Source organism: Myxine glutinosa (assembly GCF_964187855.1).
Source record: "Myxine glutinosa chromosome 12 unlocalized genomic scaffold, kmMyxGlut1.1 SUPER_12_unloc_1, whole genome shotgun sequence".
Taxonomy (NCBI): Eukaryota; Metazoa; Chordata; class Myxini; order Myxiniformes; family Myxinidae; genus Myxine; species Myxine glutinosa.
In genome coordinates, this window is record NW_027616355.1 from 1,083,983 (window position 1) to 1,107,907 (window position 23,925).

At 44.1% G+C, this 23,925-nt stretch overlaps 1 protein-coding gene across 2 annotated transcripts in view; it reads right to left on the reverse strand.

The window, feature by feature from the left end:
• The window catches only part of UBE2H (ubiquitin conjugating enzyme E2 H), an 81,252-nt gene that overhangs the window by 36,172 nt on the left and 21,155 nt on the right, over positions 1-23,925 (reverse strand). Inside the window, exons 1-2 of one of the 2 annotated variants that reach the window (XM_068132457.2) lie at positions 22,291-22,363; positions 7,550-7,678 (exon numbers count right to left, since the gene is read on the reverse strand). In XM_068132457.2, the coding sequence (XP_067988558.1) occupies positions 7,550-7,574 (25 nt within the window). In that variant the 5' untranslated portion in view covers positions 7,575-7,678; positions 22,291-22,363. Of the gene's footprint in view, positions 1-7,549; positions 7,679-22,290; positions 22,366-23,925 lie in introns of those variants that run through there. The other variant, XM_068132456.2, reaches the window with a different exon arrangement.

Genomic DNA, 23,925 nt, shown 5'->3' on the forward strand with positions numbered 1-23,925 from the left:
AGTGAGGGTGCTGTCGAGAGTGAGTCGGTCGTAGCGCGTGTGCGAGGGAGCACATGGAAGCGCGTAGTGGTGAGAGTTACAGAGGATGTAACGGGAGAGTGTGCGCGAGAAAGATGTGACGGACAGGTGCATGGGGAAAGAGTGCGCTGTCAAAAGTGAGGAAGAGTGTACACCGGTGGTGAGTGTCACAGAGGGTGTAACGGGAGAGTGTGCGCGAGAAAGGTGTGTAACGGACGGGTGCATGAGGAAAGAGTGCGCTGTCAAGAGTGGAGGTGAGAGTAGTAAGAGTGACACGGAGCGTGAGTTGGTTGTGACAGGTGAGCGAGGATGTACACCTGGAATGGAAGGATGCACACCTGGAATGGTAGAGCGTGTGTGGGAATGCACACTTGAGTTGGTCGTGAGGCACGTGGTTGGGTGTGCGAGTGAAAGCACACCTGTGATTGTCACAGAGGAGGTGACCGAGGAAGGGGCGCGAAGAGGTGTGTTGGTGAGGTGTGCGAACAACGAATGTGTGCCAAAGTGTTCGGTGGTCAGGTGTGTGACCAAGGCTGTGAGTGGAATGAGTGTACCTGGGTGTGTTAGAGAAGGTACGACGAGGAGCATGGGAACAGCTGGATGTATGAGCAAGAAAGGGGTAGCGTATGCATGTAAGCATCCAGGTAAGGCATCGACGGTAACCGGGTTAGAGGTTAGAACGACTTATAGCCGAATGGGGCCCTCGGTGCGTGCCGGGCTTCGCGTGCCGCGAGAACCAGCGGGGATCCGAGCCACGGCGGGTTCGAAAGGACCGCCGTACGCGATCCACGCTGGGCCTCGCTTTGAACGGCCGCGTCCGTGCTCCACTAGGCGGAGCGGGCAGCCCGATAGGAAGGGTCGTCATGGCGACCACTTTTTGTTGAGGCATTCCGGCAGGTCGAGATCGGGCCATGGGATGGCCCCGTGCCGAGATGGTGCGTGGGACCTCGGCCCGGGTAAACCTCCTTCCCTGCACCGAATGCGGGACGTATCCAGCCGCTGGCACCAAACAACCCGCAGTCATGGCTTGGCTGTACGAAGCCGAGCTTTAGAAGTTAATTGGCGCACCGAGAGGCATTAGTAAGTAGACTGTAATGACGAGGATAGTGTTTTGGCCCCGAAATTAGAAAAACAAAATTTGATGATTGGCAAAGGATTGGCAGTAATGATTGGCAGATGATGGGTAGTGATTGGCAAATTTTTGATTTGTTGAAATTTGATGTGCAAAATTGGTAGTGGGAGATGCCCGATGTGGTGGGATGGCAACTCTGTCATCCCTCACAAAAGTGGGGCAAAGGAGCACTAGTCTTATGGGGTTGATGGCAGTGAAAACTAGCCCGGGTGGGTTAGGATATATCGTGTGTAGGGATCTAGAAGAGATTGACATTAGGTAACGTTAAGGTTTAGTTAGTGACTGATACCTGTAGTGGGGACGCAGGTAGATTAGAGTGGATGATAATAACAAGGGAGCGCAATAGTTTAAAGGGAAGACGGAGAAGCGCAAGTTTCAGAGGGGAGTAGTTAGATGAGATGATGCCGTGTGGTTGAGAATTGAACAGGTGTGATTGCACAGGTGTGCAACTGAACAGGTGTGTGGAGCAGTGTATGAGTAGTGAGTGTTGTGGATCAGCGCGAATGCGCTTGGGGGAGAGAAGGGTGCAGGCGGCACCAAGTGTGAGAGCACAGGTGTGCAAGTACAGGTGTGTGGAATACATGGAGTATTGGAATGAGTGGTGTGGAGAGAGTTGGAGTAAGTGGTACGGAGTGGTGTGCATGGTGCGAAGGTGTGGATGGGGGAAGAGTGGACCCCTTTCACGAGTACCCGGGGCGGGTAGTGTAAGTGTTAGGTAGAGGGTATAGGTAAATTGTGGTTGGATATTGGCATTCGTGGTGCGGTTGCAGAATGGTATTGTGGATGGGTGCATTAGTGTTGTGGAAATGGCTGGGCGTGTAGCCTGTTAGTGTGTGTAGTTGGTTTGGGCACTCCACCACTGTGAGGATGTCGGCCAGGTGAGGCCGCAGGTGGGCTCTGGGAGCCGTTAGTGTCAGTGGGTGCCTGAGGATCCCGGGTGTGGATCGGGCAGCCCGTGCCAGAGAGGGCACTGAGGGGGTGAGAGTGCGAGAGGGCCTTCCCCAGTTAGTTAGGTTAGGGTGAGGAGCAGGTAAGCCCGGGTGGCAACTACAGTGGTGGAGGTGTGCAGGTGGGTAGACCTGCTGGGAGAGCTACACGTCACAGCCCAGAAATTGTGCGAGAGCACCGAGTGTTGAATCGGGGGAGTGAGACCCCAAATTGAGAAGCACCACAGTTTGGTCAATGGGAATTGGTTTTTAGAACCCATAGTGTAAGTTGGCCAATGGATTGGCAGGGAAAGACCCCGGGTAATGTAAAGTTGTTAAAGTCATTTAGGAAATAGTTAGGATTGAGGAACCTGTCGCACCATACGCAGCCACTTACCTGTGGTGATGATGACTCCACACCTGTGTTCCTTTGTTCTGTGTTGCAGGAAGGGAGAATTGCTGTGTGGATTTGTGAGACGCATCACGACGTGGATGAGACATTGGGGTGATTCCATCTCTCCCTCCTTAGGAGGGACTGATGATGAATTGGTGATGGCAAATTTTGATGTTGAGTTGGAGATGGCAAATTTTGATGAGAGTTGGAAATGGCAAATTTTGATGAGAGTTGGAAATGGCAAATTTGATTGGTTAGGAGGGAGAGAAGACGAATTTGGTTTATGGGAGGAACGGGGAAGACAGTAGGGACGTTTGTTGATTTGTAAAGTAGATGTTTATGGGTAGTGTTGTGTTTTGTGGATACAGTAAGGGGTAAGGGAGGGGCAATGTAGGTTACCTGGTGGGGGGGGGGGGGCGTACGGTAGGAACGTACCTGTCTCACCTGGTTCCCATGTGCCCCCAGTGTGCATTACCTTGTATTGCGTGCACTTTTGCGCCCTTACCACCTTACTCAATTGTCTTCTTTTGTCTCCCACCTCCGAGGATCTGGCTTTGGGGCAGAGAGAGAGGAGAGAGAGGTGCTGGCTCCGCAGTTGTGGGCCTGTACTTTCGCTGCTTGCTGCCTGGATCGATACACCATATGGACCGCAATTTTTGTGGCCGCCCACCATGGACCGCAGTTCTTTTGCGGGCAAGCACCACCCGTTGATGGACCTATGGGTCAACGTGGCACCTATGCCATACAGGTGAACCACTTATAGTTGGCCCCCCTGACGGCCACAACTTAGAAATGGACGCGGTTGGCGCCTTTCTTTATTTTTGAAAGAAGCCAGAAGGCCAAGTGCACTTCAGGAAGGCAAGACCAGCGGCAGAACATCGGCCGGCTGCGACACCACCGGTGACTATGAACACTTTATTGGTGCACCGGATGGTGCTGACTGTGTGTATGGGGTGGTGCTTTTGGTGCTTGGATGGGGTGCTCTGCACATTATTAAAGGCCGTAGGGCCACAGGGCACTCGTGGGTTGGTGTATCGATGCTGGCATGCGTGCTCTCTCTTATGCATAACATCTGCATGTGTTCCTCCAAAAACAGGTCCTGGATCGTAGTGTAAATATCAGTGTAGTCTTGTATAAATGATGCTCCCTACCGGCTGTATGTTTAGTTTGAGGATTCTTTCCGCGATTCGGTTATCCTGTGGGTGTGTTTCTGTGAGGAGAAGGGTGCAACGTCGCAGGGGGACATATTTACTCATTTGTGAACATCTGTAAAACTGTCGCACTCAGGGTTGAGTTAATAGTAGAGGGAACTACATCTGAGTGCCACACTAAAGTAAGTAAAAATTTATCGGGTCGGGACGCCCCGAGGTAGAGAAGGGTGCAATGTTGCGGATATGAGATTGGCCTCCATCCATATCCGCTTGTAAATATTCCCCTATTTCCCCAATACTTCCCAACTATCCCCAATCCCCCATTCCCTAGTCCCATTTTCTGTAAACAACACTCTGTAGACCCGACCTTCCCCTATTTCCCCCTTTAAATGTCGCATCCAGGTCCACCGCATCTCACGTAGACAACTATAGGACATCTTGCTAGTTATTCTTAGTCTATGTCAGTTAAGGACTCGTTTCCATTAATTCTGACTCTTCGTTGCACCAGAATGTGATTGTATGGCACCGTTAGAAAGTTTAGGACCTCCCAATACCTCCCCGCAGCTCTTCCTCATGGTACAACAACAACAACAACAACAGCGGCGGCGGCGCGGGGAGTGTGCGTCCTCACTCCGGCTTGGTTAGCCGCCATTGAACATGTGCTCCGACGGGGTTACCACGCAGGGGCTCGCTGTCAGCTCCTCGTCAAGGGCGGAGCCCGGTAACCCCCCGCACCCAATAGAAGCGGCGGACCGATCCCATCTGGGGCGGGGCCAACGAGCCGAGGGCGTGTCACTCCCCGCTGAGCATGCGCAGGAAGAGGGAGGTGACGTCAGATGCGCCCTCAGCTTGGAGAGAGAAGACGCCACCTCCGAGCGCTGCAATACCTCCCCGCATCTCTGGACCGGACCGTGTTTGATTCTGCCCCTGAGCCAAGGTGCACCTTGTGCTATCGACTGCCTGTCCTTCCCTGCCATAAATCCCCGTGTAAGTCAGTCCTGTTCCGTTTGTCTGTGGTCTGTCGGGGATAGATAAGACTGTGTCTAAGTGCCCATCTTTTCTGTGCTTTACCTCTTACCTTGTAATCTACCCCCTTTTCTGCATCACCAATTATATCCTCCTCCGGAGGTCTTGAGAACTGTACCCCCTTGTGTCGTTTCATTTATCCCAGCCGTTGTGTCTTTTCCTTCATTGATTTAGCGTAGCGCGATTCGGCCAACGTTCGAGTGGAATCGGGCGGGATCGGGTTCTAATCGGGGAGTAACTGTTCGGACGCCGTAATACACCACCGCTCGGTAAAATAACATCTAAAACCGCGTCTGTAACAATATATATTGTTGTGGTTTTGCAAGAAAGAACACCCCCTCTAGTTAATTACACGACAACATGTAGCCTGCATTAGTCAATTATTTCTTATTAAATGTAAAGATTAGCTCCCTTCCCATTGTGTAATAATTAAAGCAGATATGTGTTGAGTTTAGGCAGGATTCAAACCTTCGTATGGTTGAAGAACAAAGACGTGGTGATGTGCAGGTAGGCGTGGCTAAAATTACAGTCCACGTGATCAACCACGGCTGTGGTAGGCGTGGCTAAAGGAACCACCCACGTCACCAACAAGCAGCCAATGAGAGGTCGTGGACACAAACAACCAATCAGGTCTGGACTTTTCCCGAGCAAACTGCGCCGGCCATCAACCAGCATTGCCTCGGCCAATGAAAGCCTGTGGAACATTCTAGGAAGGTTTTCGCCCTGATATAAACCCCATGTCCATCGCACCCTGCTCTCTCGCGCTGCCCTCTGGTCGTGGTCCTTCGAGCTGGCTGTCCTCCGTGCTGGTTCGTCCTGCGTTCGACCTTCGTTCCCCGTGCTGATTCTTCATCCGAGCTGAGGTCGTCGCCTGTGTTGAATCATTCCTGGAGCAGGGATCGTCGTTCGTGCTGACGTCGAAGCGGCGGTTCGTCCTTCGGACCTTCCCTCATCCAGGCTGCTTGTCCGGAACGAACTGCGTGCTGCGCGCAGAAGCGGCCACCCTTGAGTCCACGTCAGCACATCGATCGGTACGAATTAACCTGTGGGATTCATTCATAGTGTGTGTGTGTGTGTGTGTGTGTGTGTGTGTGTGTGTGTGTGTGTGTGTGTGTGTGTGTGTGTGTGTGTGTGTGTGTGTGTGTGTGTGTGTGTGTGTGTGTGTGTGTGTGTGTGTGTGTGTGTGTGTGTGTGTGTGTGTGTGTGTGTGTGCGCAAGGCACCTGTCAGGATTTAGGCTCGGTAAGAATTGATAAGCCTGCCTCTTGTCCTTCATCTGTGCCTTTTGTAAATAAAACGTGTACATTTTGTTTCCTTTCAAACCTGTTCGAGTACGCCTTTTCCCCCATTGGCCCAGCATTGCCCGAACCGAATTGGACTTATTAGGCCCATAAATCATGCAGGATAACGCCACGACCCACACCATGCGATCCGCTCGGCACAAAATAAGGTGTGGGAACGCGAACGTTCATTTCCCGGTCTTTCTAACCACGTGGTCTTGAAGGTATTTGGGAAGTGACCAATAACCCTTCACCTGTGGTTGAGGGATTGGCATTTGAAGTTGCTTAGCAACCCATCGACTGTGAGTTTAGTCACCGCCGGCGGCCTGTGCCCCGGTGTCTGAGGGAAACCGGGGACTTCACCGCCCCTCCCCCCCCACCCCACCCCCCTCTAGTACGTCGACAGAACCGGGATCTGCAACAATATATATTGTTACAGTTCGGCGAACCAGCACATCCCCCGGAAAATGTAACCATCGTACAGGGTCCGAGACTTATTTCTTAATATTCACTGTCAAACAAACCATACATCGATTTAATTAGCCCTGCAATTCGAATTCACCCCACGATGCCTGAGCACCCTGCCTGGTCTCCATTGTAATGGACTGCTTGTGTAGCATCGGGCGATCAATGGAACCTCAATGCAAGCATGGACAGTTATAAGCTAAAGCTCAATTGGATTGGCCGAATGACAGCCGCAATGCTCGGGGTGAATGCATCGCCATCATGGTGCTGCGCGCACATCCTGGCGGCAGGCTTGAAGTGGAGCAGGTCCGCTCCATGTTAATTGTAGAGTCCGTTGGTGTGGCCAGGTTGGGGGTGGTAATATGAGCATTGCTGGTCCAGCGGGATGACGCGCACTCGTGACAGATGCTCGCCTGGGCCAATGGACACACCATGCCAACACCAAGATGGGCAGGGCGTGGGATTTTACCCTGGACAAAGTTCCTCCTCTCCCTAGAGACTAAAAAAGTGGGGAGGGCTTTCGTGCTGGTTCGGGTCAAAGCTTCTGAGGAGAAGAAAGTTTTTTTTGAGTATGGGATAAAGCTTCTAAAGAAAAAGGGTTTTTTTCACACGAAAGCTTATGAGGGAAACGTTTTGAGGAAAGTGTTTGAAGGAAGCTGTTGGTACCTGTGAAGATGGTTTGACGAGGGACCAGGGCCATTTTTTGCCAGGGACGATTGCCGGTCTCAGAGTTGCTGAAGAGACTTCACGGTTCCAGTCACAATTCCCACCCCCATAATTACCAGTGATTTTGTTTATCCCTTATACCTTTCCCCTAGGGAAGGGACACTGCGGACGTGTCTGTCCGCTTCGGGTGAGGAGAGGTTGGACCAATCCTCACTCTGTTTTCTTTCTTCTTTGCTTGTCTAAATTTCTTCAAGTGTATGTCTGATTGGTACCATTGTCTTGTTTAATGAAGGTAGTATTGTTATGGGGATCGATCTTTAGACTAGGTAATAACTGCACCTTGTCTTGTTGTTTGTATATTGCTTTCCCCTCATAAATACCCCCCTGCATGCTTTGTTTGTCCATCGCTCAATAAAACTACCTGCATTAATGCTCCCCAATGACACTTTGTCACCCCAATGCAAATAAACCTCATTGAATCGTTCTTCCAACCTGTCCGCAGTGTCTTTTCTTTCATCGAGACAGCATCGTCCTCACTAGTGTTAGCCGGGACGTTATTCCCCAACTGCTTGGCTCCATCTCACAGCCGGTGTGTGTCTGGTCATTCCGCTCGGTGCCTCCCTGATTAAATAGATAAGCAGACACACATCGAGGGTGCGACCCCCGATCAGATCAACCATCTCATCTACAGGTAAACAGTACTTACACGGAGGATCCTCGGAGATCTGGTAAACTGATTGGCATTCGTGGTTGACTAGCAGCCCGCAATACAGCGGAGTTATCCACCACTGGCGACCTCAGAACTAACCTGGCCGTAATTCAGGGGGAATGAACCCGGCAGTAATGCAGGGGGAATTAACCCGGCAGTAATGCAGGGGGAATTAACCGGGCAGTAATGCAGGGGGAATTAATCGGGCCGTAATTCAGGGGGAATTAACCGGGCTGTAATTCAGGGGGAATTAACCCGGGCCGCAATTTAGGGGGAATTAACCGGGCTGTAATTCAGGGGGAGTTAACCGGGCCGTAATTCAGGGGGAACAAGCGTTACGCCTAGGTCCCCCGTCGTTGAAGTGATGCGAGTTGACAAAGTGGAAGATGCAAGGCGGCCATCTTGGATTTTGACGTGGCGACCCAATTTTCAATAGCGTTCTCCCTTATGCGTAGATACACCCACACACCAGATTAGAAGTTAGTAGTTCGTTTATTTTTCAAGATATTTCGCTCACAATGTTCAGACATATATATGGTGGTGGCCATCTTGGATTTTGACGTGGCGACCCAATTTTCAATAGCTTTCTTCCTTGTGCCGAGATACACCCACACACCAGATTAGAAGTTGGTACTTCGCTTATTTTTCAAGATATTCCACTCACAATGTTCAGACATATATATGGTGGTGGCCATCTTGGATTTTGACGTGGGTTGCACCCACACACCAAATTAGAATTCGGTCCTTCGCTTACGCACGCACGCACACACGGACGGAGGGGAAACCCATAGTCCCCCTTTCGCCCCGCGATGCAACGGGGCACAATTAACCGGGCCGTAATTCAGGGGGGAATGAACCGGGCCGTAATTCAGGAGGGAATGAACCGGGCCGTAATTCAGGGGGGAATGAACCAGGCCGTAATTCAGGGGGAATTATCCGGGCCATAATTCAGGGGGAATTAACCGGGCAGTAATTCAGGGGGAATCAACCGGGCCATAATTCAGGGGGAATTAACCAGGCCGTAATTCAGGGGGAATTAACAAGTCAGTAAGGATGGTTTCTATGCTCGTACAAAGTACAAACCAGCAGCTTATCTTTAACACTCGATTTGGGAGTTTCACATTTCTGATAACTACCAACATATTTGCCAATAACTCGAGAACTGCACATAACATTTTGTATTGCGAGCTTGTTTCTTGTAGAATTAATATCCAGATTTCTTTAAAATAAAAAAAACATTTTTGTGACTTCCGATGTTTGGTGGTATGTTAAGCTATTTTTTGTTTTGAAAACGAAATAAAACAATACTACTGAGAGTATATTAGCACAGTAGATATGAATAAAGAAAATAATGTACAGCACAATGGCCATGAACTTGGGGAGAGAAAATGAATTTCAAAAATTGAGAATTACTAGATCTGGTAATCATACTAAAATACACAATTCGGTGTTTGTCTGTCTATCCGTCTGTGGTTTTGGCCGCAATACATTCGGTCGTTACATATCCCATCTCAATCAAGTGTAACAGGAGGACAAAGGGTCACATGATGGAAGTTGTAGCGACTTTTCTCCCCTCCCAAAGGGGTTTTCCACCTTGGATGAAGTTTGCTGTAAATCCATACAGCTGTTCTCAAGTTATCACATTTTTACCTGACATGACCTCTGACCTTTGACCTCTCGACCCCAAAATTTAATCGGTTCATGTTTACATCATTATACATACCTGTACCAAGTTTTAATTTAAATCCCTTCAGCTGTTCACAAGTTATCACATTTTTACCTGACATGACATCTGACCTTTGACCTCGGGACCCAAAATAGAATCAGTTAATCTTTACATCATTATACATATCTGTACCAAGTTTGAATTAGATCACTTTAGCCATAGAAGTTATAGACCTATTACAGACTTTGACCTTTGACCTCAAAATTTAATCAGTTGATCTTTATATAATTATACATACTAGCGTGACTCGGCGCGCTCCACACGCCTCACCACACGTCGTTTCAGAGGGGTTGGCATCTTTGACCATTTCGGGGTCTTTTGGGTCTTCATGGTGTTTTGGGTCTTCAGGGCCATTTGGGTGTTCATGGTCTTTTGGATCCTCTGGGCCTTTAAGAGTATTTTGGGTCTTTGAGGTGTTTTGGGTCTTTGAGGGGTCTTAAGGGTCTTCGGGGCGTTTTGGGTCTTCGGGGCGTTTTGGGTCTTCGGGGCGTTTTGGGTCTTCGGGGCGTTTTGGGTCTTCGGGGCGTTTTGGGTCTTCGGGGCGTTTTGGGTCTTCGGGGCGTTTTGGGTCTTCGGGGCGTTTTGGGTCTTCGGGGCGATTTGGGTCTTCGGGGCGATTTGGGTCTTCGGGGTGTTTTGGGTCGTCGGGGTGTTTTGGGTCTTCGGGGTGTTTTCGGTCTTTTTGGGCCTCAGGGCCTTGAAGGGTATTTTGGGTCTTCAGGGGTCTTCATGGTCTGAAGGGTCTTGGGGGAATTAAAGGGTCGTCAAAGGTCTGAGGGATCTCAGCAGTCTTAACGCAATTAACCCTTTGAGTACGGAATTTAATACCCCCTGTACGGGATTAATTTGGCATTACGGGAATTCAACCACGTACTGACGATCTATTTATAGGTATAGTCGATGACGTTGAGTAACGTCATCCGTACACAAAACATTTTCGCGGGTTGCGGCACTGGACGTCATCCATACTCAAAGCGTTAAGAGGGTTAATTAAGAGGGTGGTAATTTTATTTTAAGCAGAAGACGACGTTTTTGTCGCATATAAACAACGACAAACATAGCAACATAACCATATATGTTTGCTCTTATAATAAGAATATGTACAAAGTTTGAATTAGATAACTTCAGCTGTTCTCAAGTTATGGACCTATTATACACTTTGACCTCTTGACCCCAAAATCAATCAGTTCACCTTTACATCATTATACATAAGTGTACCAAATTTGGTCAGAATCCCATCACTGGTTCACAAGTTATCGCGGTAACAGGATTTTCACCTAACATGACCTCTCACCTTTGGCCTTTGACCTCGTGACCCCAAAATCTAATCAGTTCATCTTTACCTCATCATACATACCTGCACCAAGTTTGACTAGGATCCCTTCAGACGTTCTCAAGTTATCGTGGGAACGAAAACAAACCTATCACGGACGGATGGACGGACAACTTGAAAACTTCGTCAGCGGAGGCATAAAAATTTCACAACTTGAGAGTACATATAACACCTTACCCACGCACTGGGTCATAACTTAAGACAAAATCCGGTAACGGGCTGATTGGGAAACCCGCATTTAAAGAGCATTCTTAAAAGCTGAAAAGCGCGATTGGGAAACCCACTTCTAATGGTTTATTTAAAAATTAACTTGACACCTCATCCATGTCACCCTGCCCACGGTTATATCAGAACGAGCTGATTCGTCACTCGGCCACGGATTGGTCAACTCTGATATGCTTAACACCAATTCAAAAATTATGTAACACTAACTTTTTGTAATTTTCATAATGTAATGCTTGATTAGGGAATGTTACACTTGATTACCATGTGTTCTGACAGGCTTGATCAAACCTTACAACAAGTACACATACATTCAAAGTACACCGCCCCATGCCAAATAATTAAATATGCTGCAGCGCGGCATTGCCGGGGCGCCTTTGGCGCCCGGCAATACCGCAGTGCAGCTCATTGAGGCTGCATTGGGAAGGAGAGGTGTACACTAATTGATTGATTAATTGTATAATTAAAATCAATAAAAGATTATCACAAAATATTTTCATAATCAATTGGCTAATCGCATAACTAAACCACTAGTGCTTCATCCGAAGATGTATCTTTTAGAAATTTTATTAAATAAGTCATTTATTAAAAATTAAATAATTAATTGATTACTCAATAAATAATTAATCGATTAATCAATAAATAATTAATAGATGAAATGATTAATCAATAAATCAAAAATATCCTTGATAGCCACATCACTTGGTCACTCATGTCCAAATATTAGCTTCCCAGCTCAAAAGGTGCCTGAGATATTGGCCAAATGAGAAAGAAAATATATAAATGATTAATAATGAAAAGAAATAAATAATAATCATAAAAAATTAAATTATTAATCAATTTGGTCAGAGAACACATAAACTACCACGATTTCATCAGAATCTGTAACTTTAAAAAAAAAAATTTTTTGGCATTAATCGAAGAATTAAATAATTAATTGATTAATTAATAAATCAAAAATAGCCTTTGCAGCCAAATCACCTGGTCAATGGCATGTCCAAATAACAGCTTCCTAACTCAAAAGGTGCCTGAGTTAATGGTCAGAAGAGAAAGGAAATTTGATTAATTAAATAAGTACTTAATTAATCGCTAATAATTAAATAACTCCTCAATTTATTGATTAATCAAAAAAAAAAAAAACGTTTTTGACAAAGGACTTGCTCACTATTGTGCCGAAATTTCAGCTTCCTAGCTCAAAGGATGGCTGAGATATCGCCCGGACAAACAAACAAGAAAGAAAACAAGAAAACAAGAAAACAAGAAAGAAACCAGAGTGAAAACTGAGTACTCTCTTTCAGCGTGCGTCACTGCCGAGCCCCCTTTGGTGCCCGGCAATGACGATTTGCAATGCCTGGAGATGGCATAGGAAAGGAGCGGTGTACAACAACCAGAGTGAAAACTGAGTACTCTCTTTCAGCGTGCGTCACTGCCGAGCCCCCTTCGGTGCCCAGCAATGACGATTTGCAATGCCTGGAGATGGCATAGGAAAGGAGCGGTGTACAATTATTACCTCTGCCACCAAAGGTGGATGGAGGTTATGTTTTCACCCCTGTCTGTCTGTTTGTTACTTGCCGGAAAAGATTCCGGCAAGTATGTTGGTTGGTTTGTCTGTCTGTCTGCTTGTGCGCAGTAATACGTCTCCACCGTTGCACATAGAATCGCCGTACTTAACACACATATTTGTCTTGCCCTGGAATAGACTGTGCCCAATTTTTAACTCTCTCGGCCCAAGACCTCCATTATGATGTCATAATTCGACAAGTACAAAACTTCATCCAATCAAGATGCAATTTCTTGAGCGCCATGTCAGCATAAACTGGCGGAGGAAAAAAATAATGATGACGTCATCAGTCACGTGGTTCGGCCGCCATCTTGGAAAAACCGAAAAAAATTGCACCTCTATATCTCCGAAAGTGCTGAATATAAAAAATTGAGACATGGCTCACTGTAAAGAACTCTCCATGGGGAATAAAATATGTTAATGATGATGTGGCTCATTGTAATTTTCGCCTCCATTATTTCGCCTCCATTTCGCTCATTAATTTCGCCTCCATTATGACGTCATAATTCGACAAGTACAAAACTTCATCCGATCAAGATGAAATTTTTTGAGCATAATCTAGTTGCCCTGCAATTGACTGTGCCCACTTTTTAACTCTCTAGGCCCAAGGCCTCCATTATGATGTCATAATTCGACAAGTACAAAACTTCATCCAATCAAGATGCAATTTCTTGAGCGCCATGTCGGCATAAACTTGTGGAGAAAAAAATTTATGATGACGTCGTCGGTCACGTGATTCGGCCGCCATCTTGGAAAAACTTTGCACCTCTATATCTCCGAAAGCGCTGAATAGAAAAAATTGAGACATGGCTCATTGTAAAGAACTCTCCATGGGGAATAAAATATGTTAGTGATGATGAGGTGCCTCCATTATGATGTCATAATTCGACAAGTACAAAACGTCATCCGATCAAGATGAAATTTCTTGAGCATAATCTAGGAATAAATTCGTTTAGAAAACAAATAATGATGACGTCATCGGGCACGTGGTTCGGCCGCCATATTTTTAATTCCGGCAAGTCCTCGGTCTCTGACTGATTTTTCATTTGTTTGTATGTCCGTTTGTGAACAAAATATCTCAAAACGTTGTAGATTGATTCGAACGAAATTTGGCAGAAGTAGCGTATGTGACAAGAAACAATTCAATTTTGGTGAAGACCCGTATCCAGATCCGGCTAGTAGAATTTTTAAAGTGATTCTTCACCATTGGGAGATAGGGCCAAAAACGATACATAGCATGATATCTCAAAAAGTTGTGGACGGATAATTTTGATTAAATGTGATTCTGTATTGTGATTTTCTGGTCTACTCTTGGATACAAAATGTAAACTGTTCAGCTGGTGGACGTATGGTCTCTACTGAGTGCCATTCTAGTTCAACATATGATTACATTTTTTGGAGTCCCTCATATTTCGAGTGATTTTTGGAGTACACGATGGCGTACACAATTTTGGAGTCCCAACATATGATTTTTTGGAGTCCCCTTATTATTTATACAGAATGGGAAAGTCCCTTCATGATACTCCAGTGAAAGTGGACATTTATTACTTAAAAATTCAACTAGGCCACTCCCTTCCCCATTCCACAAGGGGAGGGGGAGATGGGAGTGGCCTACAGACATGGGGAGTGGTCTTGTTCCACATATACACCTTCCTTCCCCTCTCCTTCATCCTATCAAACTCTTTGTAATTATCTCACCACTACTCTCACATTCTTTTCCTCCTCTATCCATCTTCCAACCTGGTCGCTGCTCTTCCTTTTCTCAATTCAATCTTGCGCTCTGCTTTCCCATGCAGATGCAATACAAATACGGCCAATAAAATGGAACGCAAGTTGAAAATAAAACAAGGGTTCAAATAATTCAATGGAAATAGTATTGGTGAAAAGCAACAAAAAAAAAGGAAAATAAAAACAACACAGAGATAGAAGAAAAGATGGAAGAGTACAGAATAAGGATGTGGCAAACATAAATGTTGTTTAGCAATTGCAAGGTAGCATATCCGTCCACATTTTCCACCTTGTGTCCTTGGCCTATTGTCCCAAGTGTCCTTTGTTATGCTTCGTCGTGGAGGCATTATGCTTTCGGGTTGTCCGCACGTCCGGGCTAAACCTCGTTTTTCTCAGCAACCATATGTCCGATTGAGACGAAACTTTCAGGGTAGGAGTGACATCCATGCAGAATGTTTTTATGCAAATTGTGACGTCATAGGCCACGTGGTATGGCAGCAATCTTGGATTAAAAGCAAATAATTGAAAATTTTATTTCTCAGAAACCGCTGAAAGAAAAAAATTGAAACTTGGCAAGTACTCATAGTGGGGAACAAAAGCATGATAATGATGATATCATAGGTGAAGTAGTATACCAGCCAAAAATGTTTTAAAAATGAGGCGCCCCGGCAATGCCGCGCAGTAGGATATTTAATTATTTGGCATGGGGGCGGTGTACTTTGAATGTATCTGTACTTGTTGTACACCGCTCCTTTCCTATGCCATCTACAGGCATTGCAAAACGTCATTGCCGGGCACCGAAGGGGGCTCGGCAGTGACGCACGCTGAAAGGGAGTACTCAGTTTTCACTCTGTTTGTTTTCTTACTTTCTTTCTCGTTTCTTGTATTGTTTGTCCGGGCGATATCTCAGCCATCCTTTGAGCTAGGAAGCTGAAATTTCAGCACAATAGTGAGCAAGTCCTTTGTCAAAAACGTCATTTTTTGTTTTTTGATTAATCAATTAATTGAGGAGTTATTTAATTATTAGCGATTAATTAAGTACTTATTTGATTAATCAAATTTCCTTTCTCTTCTGACCATTAACTCAGGCACCTTTTGAGTTAGGAAGCTGATATTTGGACATGCCAATGACCAGGTGATTTGACTGCAAAGACTATTTTTGATTTATTAATTAATCAATTAATCGATTAATTATTTAATTATTCGATTAATGACGAAAAAAAAAAATTTTGGGTTCGATTCTGATGAAATGGTGGTGATTTGTGTTCTTTGACCGGATTGATTAATAATTTGATTTTTTCATGAGTATTATTTATTTATTTTCATTATTAATCATTTATATATTTTCTTTCTCATTTGGCCAATATCTCAGTAGTGGGGCGGCTTAGCCCAAATATTCAAAAGAATTGTGCATTTTGTGATACAAGCACCAAATTTGGCACAAATGTACATTAATATGTTGCGAACATTTTCAGATATTGGGCCACTTGAAATTCTCTCTTTATGTCCGCCATATTGGATTTCAAAATGGCCGCCACTTGAAATCTACATTTGCTATTATCTCTGGACGTAATGCAGCTATTGACTTGATTCTGGTATCTAAATGTATGTTTTTGGGGGCAAGCAATCCAATGGTACCAATTTCAACTTAATATTATCTATCACAGTCTGTTATATAATTTTATTTGGAAATTATCTAGGCAAATATTGGATTCAACACAATACTTTGAAAAGAATGTCTTAGTTCTGTAAATATAAATAAATAAAAAAATTATACTAAATCACTAGTAACAACTCAGACAAGCTCATATATACTGGCAGTCTAAAATATAAATTCATATCCCATTAGGAAACAAAGTGACCCATTCATTTGTGTTTTTCGTATGCATATTTTATGTAACATTACATTCATATTGTCAATAAATACCAAACATGCATAATCCCCTTTTCCTAGACCCTTTAAGCCATCTTTTGTGTTTCTAGAGTACAGAAATTTCTTGTATAGGCTTCCATCTGTCTTGTTTCCTTAACAATGCACTGTAGCATGTCTTTAACAATGTTTACAAACATGACTCCACTACATGTCTTTAATCACAGCCCTGACCCAAATGAAAGAGTAGAGAGGCTGCATGTGTGTTGACCCACATCAACTGTGTTCTTTGTGTGTGGCTGTGTTTAAATCACCTTGTGACTCCACATAAATGAGTTAATTACATACAATCTGGGCTCAGCTAGACAACATTGTGTGGTCAGCAATGAAGACGAGAGTCTGAATTACATGTATGCAAAAGACCTTGTGAACCAGTGAAGCAAATACACGGGTAAGCATGAATTAAATCTAGGGCATGATATAATTTCCATGATGTTTACCTCTACACTCAATGGTGGAAGGAGGTAATGTTTTGATCCCAGCTTGTCTGTATGTCTGTTTGTCTGTTAGTCCACAAAATTCCAGACAAAGCTTGTAGTAGTGGTAGTTGTAGTGGTAGTGGTGATAACAGAAATTGTTATATAGAACTGAACTTATATTATTATTATATGCAGAAAATAACTTCATTTCTATATGCCCTGCAGTGGACAGGTTAATTGGTTTATGCACTGAAGGGGTCACCCTGGTGTGCACTGCTGTGTTCTGCCTCACTGAGTTGTTCAGGTATGATGTACTCAGCACAAGCTTACCTGATACACATGTGTGCTGGCTAAAACCACTTGTCTGGTGGGCACGACAGAGGCAGGTTGTCTAATAGCCAACCTGGTCTTACTTTTTTGGGGTTTATCTGAAATTCTTACTATAAGGCTTTAAATTAGAAATGTTTTATATAAAGTAGTATTTTGAGTGAAGTGTGTATTCCACACTGACAGTTTTGACATGTTCTGAATTTAACACGAAGGCTGTAATTAACAGAACAGGGTATGTCTGGAAAATGTACTGTCCAACCTAATAAGAGTTTAGACTGATTTATATTTAAATCTTGGCTGTGTAAATATTGTAAGAATTTATGAATTCAAATGTTTTGTAAATATTCAATAAATTTGGGAATATTTTTTAACTAAAGAATCTCATGTGATTTTATTTCTCTTCTTGCCTCCGGTATGGGTGAAAATTTAATTCCGGCATAATCTCACAAAACTAATTCCCTAAGTGTGCCAAGCTAAATGCTCTACGATATAGAGGAATTATCCTCCTCTCCATTAGTATGGCGGAGGAAACCCCTCTATTATATATCTATCTATAATTCCAGTAATCTCTGTACGTTTGTACGTTTGTTTGTCTGTGACCGCTGTTTCTCGACAACCACGGGTCCGATATACTTTTAACTTGCCAGGTATATTGCTGGGGACCCGAGGATGTGCCTTTTCAAGGTTTCATATTAATCGGACAATTACTTACCGAGCTATGTCCAAAAAACGATTCAACCAATCAGAGAGCAGCGAACTATCGCGTGTGCCGAACGTGGCGGACACACTCTGCCTCGGATGGCACATTTGAGAGCGTATTCATTTATTTCACGTTTGCAAACTATGTTGGCGTTAAACTATGTTTTAAAACTAATAAAAACGAATTTGCGATTCATTCGCTTTCCTGCGCGTTTGTGCACGCGATGGCGATTTCTTTACCAAACTCTGGAAGCCGTTCGCTTTGGACCAAACCATTTCATGTAAATAGAGGGGGGGGATATAATTTTAGATATAGATATAGTACGGGCAATGCCCTAGTATAACAAAATGTTAACATTATATCATTGTATCGTTGCAGATTCAGAAGACAGTTCCACCATGTCCAAGAGCTTCAGACTAGCTGATGTTGAGCGAACTTCACCATCAACATCACAGCACCTCACCACAACTGACTGGAAGTTATGCCTTATATGTCAAGAGGACAAGACGGAGACACCGACCAAACCTGACCAATCAAAGAGAAAAGACATTGGGAGTGGGTACAGTTCACTCGCAGAGAACTTGGTCAAATTCAGTGAACTTGGAGAGCTTCCAGGATCATTTCACCTGGAAAGACTCGATGATGGTCATGGCATTGAAGCTGCGATGGTTGCACACGGTGCAAAATATCATCAGACATGCAGGCTCCAGTACAACAACACCAAACTGCAGAGAGCACAAAAGAGAGCACTCAAGAAAGAATGTGAGAGCGATGATGAACAAGCTGCATGCAAACGCACCAGGTTACATTCACGCTCATCGAGTACAGAGAAGAAGGTCCCAGAAAATTGTTTCTTCTGTGAACAACCTGCTGGGGCTGACAGTCTTCGGAAAGCTGCAACATTCCAAATGGACAAACGGGTGCGTGCCTGTGCAACCCTTCTTGGTGATACAGAACTGCTGGGCCGTCTCAGTGGTGGGGACATGATAGCGTTGGACGCCCAGTATCACCCACGGTGCTTGATAGGACTTTACAATCGCACAAGAAAGGCCCAGTCAACAGGATCACAGGACACAAAACAAGAGCGAGCAATGTCGGCAGTTGTCTTCGCTGAACTCGTCCTCTACATTGAAGAAACCAGACAAGATGAGGAGACGGCACCAGTATTCAGATTGGCTGACCTTGTCCAGCTCTATCAGTCCAGAATGGAACAGCTAGGAGTCCAGCTCGACACGAGAGTCCACTCCACACGACTGAAACAGAGACTGTTGGCTCAGTTTCCTGACATGCGGGCACACACCAAGGGGAGAGACATCCTGATGGCATTTGAAGAAGATGTCGGTGCTGCTCTTGCCAAAGCCTGCGAGCTGGACAGTGATAGTGATGCAGTCCATCTTGCCCATGCTGCACAGATTGTTCGCCGTCACATGTTTGGAGAAGCCAAGCCCTTCACAGGATTCCCTGAAGTATGTCAAGAAGAATCTGTGCCACCGTTGCTGCTTGCCCTAGTCAGTATGATCCTAGAGGGACCCAGCATCAAGGAACAGATGGCAGACACTAACCCTGCAGCAATTGCCACAGCTCAGATACTGAAGTTCAACAGCATCAAACACAAGCGAACACGTGGCACCACATCATCCACCAGTGTCAGGCACAGTGTTGCACAGGAGACCCCACTTCCAATATACATAGGGATGATGCTGCATGCTCATGCACACCGATGTTGTGGTGCTGGCAGTGTCCCTGGCACAGGAGTTGCAACCAGAAGACAAACTGTGGCTGGCATTCGGAACAGGCCAGAGTTTCTGATACCTAGCAGCACACGAAATAGCAGCTGGATTGGGACGAGAGAAGGCTCGTGCACTGCCAATGTTCCACGCTCTAACTGGATGCGACACTGTGTCTAGTTTTCATAGACATGGCAAGAACACTGCGTGGGCAGTCTGGACGGTACTGCCAGAACTCACTGAGGCGCTGCTGCTGCTGTCCTCTGCACCTCGTGACATACCAGACGATGCAATGCGCATCATCGAGAGGTTCGTGATCCTGTTGTATGATCGAACCAGCAAATGCACAGACATTGACAAGGCCAGGAGGAAACTCTTCGCAAGGAAGAACAATGTGCAGCTCATCCCTCCAACGAAGGCAGCTCTGGAGGAACATGTCAAGAGGGCAGTGTATCAAGGTGGACATGTGTGGGGTCAGATACTGCTGCCAGCACCAGAGCTCCCTCCACCAACCAACTGGGGTTGGTCAAGGACTGGAGAAGGACAGTACACACCTCACTGGACCAGGCTAACTGAGGCAGCTCACAGCTGCATTGAGCTGGTTTCTTGCAAGTGCAAGAAAGGGTGTGTGAGGCGCTGCAAGTGCAAAAAGGCTGCCCTTCAGTGCACAGCCCTCTGTGTGTGTGAAGGGGACTGCACATGACGATGAGTCAACAACATACATGTACTTGCGGCAATGCTGAACTTGTTAACATGACACTGTTTATGTACACGTATCTTCAGTACCGGTATATACCTAGCCTCAGATACCAGTACACCTAGCCTCAAATATTACTAGACCATGTAGCATGTCAGTATTATACCTAAGACATTTACAGAACTAAGACATTCTTTTCAAAGTATTGTGTTGAATCCAATATTTGCCTAGATAATTTCCAAATAAAATTATATAACAGACTGTGATAGATAATATTAAGTTGAAATTGGTACCATTGGATTCCTTGCCCCCAAAAACATACATTTAGATACCAGAATCAAGTCAATAGCTGCATTACGTCCAGAGATAATAGCAAATGTAGATTTCAAGTGGCGGCCATTTTGAAATCCAATATGGCGGACATAAAGAGAGAATTTCAAGTGGCCCAATATCTGAAAATGTTCGCAACATATTAATGTACATTTGTGCCAAATTTGGTGCTTGTATCACAAAATGCACAACAGGTTTGCTATGCTGCTACACTACAGGCACCTTTTGAGCTAGGAAGCTTATATTTGGACATGACAGTGACCAAGTGATGTGGCTATGAAGGATATTTTTGATATATTGATTATTCATTTAATCGATTAATTTTTATTTATTGATTAATCAATTACGTATTTAATTTTTATTAACGATTTATTTAATTAAATTTCTAAAAGATACATCTTCGGATGAAGCAGTAGTGGTTTAGTTATGCCATTAGGCAATTGATTAAGAAAATATTTTGTGATAATCTTTTATTGATTTTAATTATACAATTAATCAATCAATTAGTGTGCACCTCTCCCTCCCAATGCAACCTCTATGAGCTGCAAGTGGTAATGCCGGGCGCCAGAGGCGCCCCGGCAATGCCGCGCTGTAGGATATTTAATTATTTGGCATGGGGGCGGTGTACTTTGAATGTATCTGTACTTGTTTGCTTTCTTGTTTGTTTTCTTGTTTGTTTGTCCAGGCGATATCTCAGCCGTCCTTTGAGCTAGGAAGCTGAAATTTGGGCACAATAGTAAGTACTTTTTCAAAAACGGTATTTTTTGTTTTTTGATTAATCAATTAATTGATGAGTTACTTAATTATTATCGATTAATCAAGTACTTATACATTTCCTTTCTCCTCTGGGCATTATCTCAAGCACCTTTTGAGTTAGGAAGCTGATATTTTGACATGACAATGACCAAGTGATTTGGCTGTAACGGGCTATTTTTGATTTATTGATTAATCGATTAATTTCGTTTGTTTCCTTATCCTAAAAATCTGAAGTTGCATGCACATGATCTATGACCCATTTGTATTGAAATATTACATTTACGACATCATAGGTCACATGGTTTGGCAACCATATTGGATTGAAGGAAAATATTAAATAATTGCATCTCCGAAACCGCTCACCATGTCGATGCAAAATTTGACAAATATCATCTAACAACACTGTTTCATATAGTTTGAAAATGATGATGGCATAGGTCACGTGGTTTGGCAGCCATCTTGGATAGAAAAACAAACCTTATCCGATCAACATGAAACTTCACAAACGTAATCCCCTACCCATACATATGCAGAGTGATGGCATCTACCCGTTGTGGGACTATGCGGAGGCATATTGGCGACAGTCGCATTGTTCTAGTTTATAATACAAGACCAAAGTCTAATAAGTTAGTTATAAAATGATCAACGTTCTGATCATCAAAAGTTGACGTGAATTTTCTTTGCTTATGCACACTGTGTACTAGTCTACAAACTATACCGGTGATATTTAAAGAAAAAAGAAATTGCGGTGAGTGCGTGCACACAATGTTCTTTACAACACATCTGGGAGGGAAACGAATAACCTTTAAATAATTATTCAAGCAGAAGATGAAGTTAAAATTGTTTTGAGTTGAGTGCTTTCTAAGCTGCGGGAATTACAGCAACCACACAATTTTGGACAACAAGCATCACATCTGCAAGCAAATAATTTTAAACAACGTTCAACATCTTGAATCAAACCACATAAACGCCTCCCAAATCAACTCGGATGAGACTAGCAATTAAAATTAAAAATAATCAAATTACATCATGTTACACGACGACGCTGCTGAATGGATGCCTCACCTATCGATGGTGATTTAAAGGGGTACTTCTCAGGTAGATCTACACGAACCTTCCAGACTCCTCCCTCGTACGGCGCTGCGACACAAGGCGAAATAACTTGGCTAGCATTGATCATTAGCGTAGCAAGATTTTTAAAAAGAAGTAAAATGTTGAGGAAGCAAATAAAACTGTGTGGAGACAAGACAAAGGACATTTGGATGATCATGCACATGTCAACAAAACTTAATTACGTCTTTTCATGTACAACATAACTTAAGGTGATCTCTGAACTCACCTCTAAAGCTAGAGACTTAAAACAATACAGGTACACCAAAACCTTATCTCCATTTGTAGGTCGGCATGGTTCACGTCAATTCTTGGGTTTACGTTCGCTCTAACTGTTGTGTCTTGATTAGAACTTCTCAGCACCCAATGTGCAGTCATTGTGATATTGCCATAGGCAGTGTTTATGCAGGCAATTGGGTGATGCATTGTTGTCTTTTTTGTTGGCCACGGTGACGGCAGACAAAGCAGACATCTCGCCGTTCTCCTTCACAAATCACTCGACCATAGGAGGGTCGTTTACACCAGTCCTTCGAGGAGGGGTGAGGGGTTGCAGGTGGGAGCATTTACGGTCGAGCAGAAAAGGGTTGCTTTTGAAAATTTAGTACGAAAATCAAAAAATTGATTTAGTTCAATGCTGGGAAAAAAGAAAGAAAGAAAAAGGGGGTTAAAAATGACTTTTAAAAAGTTTTTAAAAGAGAAATGGAGCAGGTTTGTCAAATTCTTTAACACGGATTTTGTTAAGTGGTGTGTTGACGCTTTGTGAATTGGACACTGCTAGTACACCCATAATTTGCTGTTGAAGCAATATGTTATAATGTAGAAGTTTATAATGTATGTTGGGGCGAGACACACATTATAAATGAAGAGTATAATAAAAATGTGACATGTTAATTCTCAAAGTCCTTAATGGGGCTTTGGAGGGTCTGAGGTAGATAGAGAATAATTGTTAACAGCATAATATTATCGCACTGACGTCATTACCGATGCGATGCACAAATTGAGATTTCCGGCCACAGAGGCTACACTGGATTTTCAAATCCAAAGTTGGTTCGTGGAGCAATAACCAGCAAATGGAGGTGTTTCAGCTAAAGTGTGGCCTTGCCCTTTCATGTGAACGTCGATCAGCTTGCTGGCCAACATGAACTCACGAATGGAGACAAGTGACCAAATAACCATTCGGCTCTTATGTATTACGCTAAAGAAGGAACAGAATGGGTGACATCATTATCTAAAATGGAGGGAGGAGGATATAAAAAAATTGCTTGAACATAACTTTAAATAAAAAGTGGTAACTGCTGGCCAGACTATCCAGTCACACTACCCAGTTGTATGTGCCTATTTATCATGATGTCAAGACCTTGTACATCACATTTACATACATCTACACACCATCATGCAAGATGGGAATCTAAATGTATTCATCATGACGTCATCACCTTCCAGCAAAACATATCAAAATTAAAAAGCTCCAGCAATTGATAAGCAGTAGGCCGAAGAAAGGTAATGAAAATACTAGACCATTATCCACTTAAGAGTACAACAAAGAGTGAAAGGATTGCAAAGTACAGAATATGAAACAAATATAAGATA